The sequence below is a fragment of the Chionomys nivalis genome, chromosome 11, assembly GCF_950005125.1.
Source record: "Chionomys nivalis chromosome 11, mChiNiv1.1, whole genome shotgun sequence".
Lineage (NCBI taxonomy): Eukaryota > Metazoa > Chordata > Mammalia > Rodentia > Cricetidae > Chionomys > Chionomys nivalis.
The window spans coordinates 58,293,844-58,300,154 of NC_080096.1; the positions used below are offsets into that span (position 1 = coordinate 58,293,844).

The window sequence follows — 6,311 nt, forward strand, 5'->3', positions numbered from 1 at the left end:
TAATCAAAAGAATGTGAAGCGGTACTGGGCATTCAGACCAAAGAAACAGGTCAAGTGCGTAGAAGAAACCCATACCGTGAGTGCCATCCCATGTAGTACTAGAACAACTGGATACCCACATGCAGAAGAGGCAGATTCCACTTCTGGAGAGACACATTAGGATAACAGCTCCGCGTTTTGCAATGGTGTGTGCCTTGTAATTCCAACCTCTTGGAAGGCTTGGATAGGACTGCTTGAATTCAGAGACTAAGAGGCCAGCCTGGGAAATGTAGTGAGACCCCGTTTCAAAAACAAACAAACCTCAAAGTGGATCAATGACCTAATATAAGAACTAAAGTAACTAAAATTAAAGACCAATCTTTAAGCTCAGATTACTGGTGGCCCAGGTGTACAATAATGCCAGCACTTGAGAGGAAGCAGCCTGAGGATCAGGAGCCACCCTGGGTGACAGTACCAAGTTTGACATAGCATGTGCTAGTGAAAGCCTCCAGGAAAAACCTCAGTATCACTCCCCACCCCCAATCATTTATTTGCTTGTTCCTGGAGACAGGTTCTCACTATGTACTCCTGCCCGTCCTGGAATATATTATGTAGACCAAGCTGGTCAGGAATTTGTGGCAACAGGTCCTGTCTGGGCTCCACACACAGTGCTGGGGTTAAAGGCACACACCACCAACGGCAGGCCTAACAATCTGAAATTTAGAAAAAGGCAACAGGGTCTGGAGAGATGGCTCAGTTGATAAGAGCAGTAGCTGTTCTTCCAGACCAGGCTTCAATTCCCCGCACCTTCATGGAAATGGACAACCGTCTGTAACTCCAGTTCCAGGAGACCAGACACCTTCTTCTGAAACTGAGGGTTTCAGGCCTGCAAGTAATGTACAGACATACATGCAAAATACCCATACTCAGGGCTGGAGAGATGGCTCAGTGGTTAAGAGCATTGCCTGCTCTTTCAAAGGTCCTGAGTTCAATTCCCAGCAACCACATGGTAGCTCACAACCATCTGTAATGAGATCTGGTGCCCTCTTCTGGCCTGCAGGCATGGAGGCTGAACACTGTGTACATAATAAATAAATCTTTTTAAATAAATAAAATCTTAAAAAAAAACCATACTCAAAAAAAAAAAGGCAATAAGTCCTTCTATAATTGTGATATCATTGCATAAAATACATTTTTAATTCCTCAAAAATTAAAAACAGAAATACTTTACTCTTGGGAGGAATAGGCAGACTTGTGAGTTCCTAACATGGGTGACATAGTACAATCCTGTCTCAAAAAATTAAAACAAGGGAGAAGCTTCTCTATAATCCAGCAAGCACATGTGTGGGTGGCTCACAACTGCCTATCAACTCCAGTTCTAGGGGGGACCCAGTACCTCTGGCCTCCTCCAGCACTTGCACGCACATGAACACACACACCCACATATACATAATTTAAAATATTCTTTTTCACTGGGTGGTGGTGGCACACGCCTTTAATCTCAGCCCTTGGCAGGCAGATCTCTGAGTTCAAGGCCTGCCTGGACTACAGAGCAATTTCCAGGACAGAAGAGCTATACAGAGCTCAAAAAACAAAAGTCTTTAAGAAAACGGATGAAGTTCACCTTTTACAAGATGAAAATGACTGAGAGATGTTGGACAACAAAGCTAAGTAAATTTAACATTCCTGAAAGTACACTGAAAACTTTATATACTTGTGTTTTAAAACCTTTATTATTTTGTGCATTAGTGTTTTGCCTGCACGCATGTCTGTGCAGCACTTTCACGCTGTCTGTGTGCGGAAGCTGGAAAAATATATCACATCCTGACTGTATGGGTGCCGAGAACTGAACCCAGGTCCTGGGGAAGAGCAGTCAATACTCTTAATCAGGATATTACATACAGGTCCAGGTGTCAATGGAGCCTAGGAAGCTAGAATTACTAAGTTTTTTAAACACAGGATGGTTTGTTTTCTTTTATTTTTAAAGATTTATTTATTTATTATTTATACAGCATTCCTTCCATGTACGCTTGCATTCCAGAAGGGGCACCAGATCTCATTACAGATGGCTGTGAGTCACCATGTGGTTGCTGGGAATTGAACTCAGGACCTCTGGAAGAGCAGTCAATGCTCTTAACCTCTGGGCCATCTCTCCAGCCCTAATAGTTTGTTTTCTTGAAGTGAAAAGAAAAAGCATTAAAAATATAATAGACAATAATCTGGTGTGCTGGCCCATTTCTATAATCGCAGCATTCAGGAGACAGAGGCAGGAACTCTGTGGTTTCCCGGCCAAGTTATATATCGGATTCTCGGCCAATCAGGGCTACACTGTGAGGCCTTTCAAAAAAAATAAAATAAAATAAACAATAAAAGTTACTTCAGGATATTGATTGTAAGTGAAATCTCCTGGTCATCCATCCCAGGAATGCTTTGGAGGACTAATCAAAACATGATCTAGTCTGCCACCACCTCCATCTTTCTGTACTATAAAAATGCTGTTTGGAGATCCCTCTGCTGGTTGGTTCCATACTACTACAGTCTAAACTAACACATCTAGGGCTTAAGCGATAATCATTTAACAGATACTTACTGAACACATTCATATTTCACGGCATGTGCTTAGCCGCATCCTGAGTGTTGACCATCTAAGACAGGGGCTGACCATTCAATCATTTATGTGTAACGAACAATCAATATGAAACCAGTGCTACAGTAAAGGAAGGCGGGACCCTACTTTAGGTAGTATGGTTGAGGGAAGGTTTAGCGCTGATAGCTGGTTGGTGGCTCACTTCTTTAGTCCCTGCACGAGAGGTAGAAGCAGGCGGGTCACTCTGGAGGCAGAGGCAGCCCCCACTCAACTCGCAAAAGGGAAAAAGACGGCGTAAGAGAAAGTAGGAAGACTCAAGACTCCGAGGCATCTGACGGTTGTCTGTGCTGGGAAAATGTGACTACTTAGCTTCTGCGACCCGGCGAGTAGAGAAGTCACTCTGATAGATGCAGGACAAAGCACGGCTTTCAGGACTTCTTGCTGCCGATCGCTGGGATCAGGACAAAAATCCTGCACTGGAAATCTTTTGCAGAGAGGAGGGACGGGCTAGCCCAAGCGCGCTTTCCCAATTAGGACCACTAGACGCCTGGGTCGGGAACCGAGATTCGGCTCCGCGGTGTAGACCAGACTTACGCCGAGGCGGGAAACAGCACCGAGGAAGCGGCGAACCCTCAACACAAATGACCAGTCGCCCTCACCGGAAAAAACAGGAAGGCCAAGAACCACTCCGCAAGAAGGATGCCTCTCGGCACGCTAGTAATCCACCCCCGGAAGTACCGCCCCTCTGGACTCGCTTCCGCCGGCTCCGGCGCAGGCCAGTCTCGCGAGACTTGAGAGCGCTATGTGACCTGGGTTAAGCGGAAGTTAGGTCTCTTTTTCGTGGCGCCTCCTGGGCGGTCGGCTGTGCGAAGATGAAGGTAGGAGGTGGTGGCCGGGCCTCAGTGAGAGCGGGGAGGCTTAGTTCGAGCGCCAGAGCGCAGCATTGCCTCCGCCGCAAGTGGAGAAGGGGCTGAGGCAGGAGGATGCTCTCTCTCGTGGGCTGGGGGCTCCCCGGGAGAGCGGATGGCGGCCGATTGCGGCGTTGGAACGGCGGACGTGGTTCAATGGCGGCGCCCGGCTCCCGACCCGGCATAGCCGGGTCTGAGGCTCAGCCCGCGTCGGGCGGTCCGGCTGCTCGTGGCCCCTCGTCACCGCGTGTTCTGCGTTCCGGGATCGTGAGGGGCGCTCTGGCGGCCTCATCGCATTCCACAGAGCTGGAGGAATCCATATCCCAGTAATGTGGTACTTAACCCATGCTCGGGCTTGCAGGGAGGAAGAGCCCGTATCTCGAGTTTTCTGCTGCAACAAAACGTTATGCGACCGAATTGTTGACGTTGCGTGTTTTCTAAGGTTTCCTTTTTACCCCCCCCCCTTTAAATTCCTAGCTGAATATCTCCTTCCCTGCCACCGGCTGCCAGAAACTCATCGAAGTGGACGATGAACGCAAGCTTCGGACCTTCTATGAGAAGCGCATGGCCACGGAAGTGGCTGCCGATGCCCTGGGTGAAGAGTGGAAGGTAATGATACTGGCAGGATTTCCCAGCTCTTCGCAGTGGTTGTGAGGACTGTTGGCGTTTGACAAAGTTGGGCTAATAGGGTTGCTTTGGAGTTAGGTAGTAGATAAAGCTGGGGAGAAGTGCCAAGAGGAGTTGTAATTCAGGCTTTTGGAAGCCCTTCATGATGACTGGTAAAACCTGGTTGGTTCGTAGAGGAGAATTTGCTAGTTGAACTTAATTTGGAAATGTAGACAACATGAGGTTCTTTTCTCTGTTGAGGTGTGGCTCGTTAGAGGTCAAGATCCTACATTTTATAGATTGGAACAGAACTGGTAAATGTGCCGTTTTTTTTTTCCTCAGGGGTACGTGGTCCGAATCAGTGGCGGCAATGACAAACAAGGTTTTCCCATGAAACAAGGTGTCCTGACCCATGGCAGAGTGCGCCTGCTGTTGAGTAAAGGGCATTCTTGTTATAGACCAAGGAGAACCGGAGAGAGGAAGCGCAAATCTGTCCGAGGATGCATTGTGGATGCCAATCTGAGTGTTCTCAACTTGGTTATTGTAAAAAAAGGTGAGGATTTTATTCAAGTTTATTGAAATTGGTTGCCCTGGAACTTGGTCTGCATGGTGATTGAACAGTTAGGAATTATGGTAAAAACTTAAATGTTTTTGTTGTGGCTGTTTCTCCTAAGGAGAGAAGGATATTCCTGGGCTGACAGATACTACTGTGCCTCGTCGGTTGGGACCTAAAAGAGCTAGCAGAATCCGAAAGCTTTTTAATCTTTCTAAAGAAGATGATGTCCGCCAGTACGTTGTCAGAAAGCCTTTAAACAAAGAAGGTAAGGATTGTGTATTTTGTCTTGTAGCTGCATTGCTTGCCTGGAGTCTGGACAGTGAAGTTCATGGCTTTGGTGTTAGGAGTGGCAAGAATTGGAAATTGTAAGAGTATTCTCAGTTTTGGAATTTTTTTATTTTTTTATTTTTTTTTAAAGTTTTTCGAGACAGGGTTTCTCTGTAGCTTTGGAGCCTGTCCTGGCACTAGTTCTTGTAGACCAGGCTGACCTCTAACTCAAAGAGATCCGCCTGTCTCTTCCTCCCGAGTGCTGGGATTAAAGGCGTGCGCCACCACCGCCCGGCTGGAATTTTCTTGAAAAGGATTTTCATGCAGGAGGTAGAATAACTTGGAGGAGACCATTCTTTCTTGGGGAGGTCAGGTTCGAAATTAGTGTTTTGGATCACCAAAGAAAACGTTCATCTGATAAATGGCCTGATTTTTTTTTTTCCAATCTTTGGGATATGGGTTATACTTTATAGGGGAATGTTTGGGATTTGGGAGCATAAGTAGGAAAAAATGCATATCTGTAAAGCAACATAACCATAAAAAGCCACAGCAGCAATGACACGATGCTAATGTCTCTATAGGAAGCACAAGACTGCTGAGGTGCACATGTACTAGAAGTGTGAACTAGAGGAAATGTAACTTTGTTGTCAAGAGTTGGTGATGGGATGAGTAGCTCATCTACAGCAGAACTTGGATGTCCATCTTTTTATAAAGGGTTTGTGATGTGAGATTACGTTAGGATTCTGTTCCTAGAGAGGCTGTAAAATCCACAAAGCTAAAAAATAATCGATAGTAACTCTTGAATTGTAGTACTATGTAGACTGTCAACTCAAGCATATGGGAAATGGAAAATGCGGACCATAGAATCAGGAAGACTTGTAAAATCTTTTTTGAGTACAACACTGGCATTGAGTGGATGAGGCCTGAATTGGGCCCTTGTGTGCTATACCAGTGGGTACACCCATCCGGCAATGACATTGAGAAGTGCTGATACATCTGTATTTTTAGGTAAGAAGCCCAGGACCAAGGCACCCAAGATTCAGCGTCTTGTGACTCCACGTGTCCTGCAACACAAACGCCGGCGTATTGCTCTGAAGAAGCAACGAACAAAGAAAAACAAGGAGGAGGCTGCAGAATATGCTAAACTTTTGGCCAAGAGAATGAAGGTAAGATTTGTAACAATGCAGAACTGCCACCGGGTTTGCAGTTTTTGCCCGGAGAAATCCTTAACTGTTACTTTTTTTTCTTGTTTAGGAAGCCAAAGAAAAGCGCCAGGAACAGATTGCCAAGAGGCGAAGACTGTCCTCGCTGAGAGCTTCTACTTCTAAGTCTGAGTCCAGTCAAAAATAAGTCTGTAAGGGTAACAAATAAATGATCAGACCTTGAGTCTCCTTTATTGGTTTTTTTA

The 6,311-nt window shown here is 46.0% G+C and overlaps 1 protein-coding gene across 1 annotated transcript; it reads left to right on the top strand.

The window, feature by feature from the left end:
- The first annotated feature begins 3,348 nt into the window (after window positions 1-3,348).
- Window positions 3,349-6,311, top strand: Rps6 (ribosomal protein S6). Its single transcript, XM_057785474.1, has 6 exons — window positions 3,349-3,444; window positions 3,952-4,083; window positions 4,423-4,633; window positions 4,755-4,901; window positions 5,912-6,069; window positions 6,158-6,311. The coding sequence occupies exons 1-6, from the start codon at window positions 3,439-3,441 to the stop codon at window positions 6,251-6,253; spliced, it is 750 nt and encodes a 249-aa protein (XP_057641457.1). The 5' UTR covers window positions 3,349-3,438; the 3' UTR covers window positions 6,254-6,311.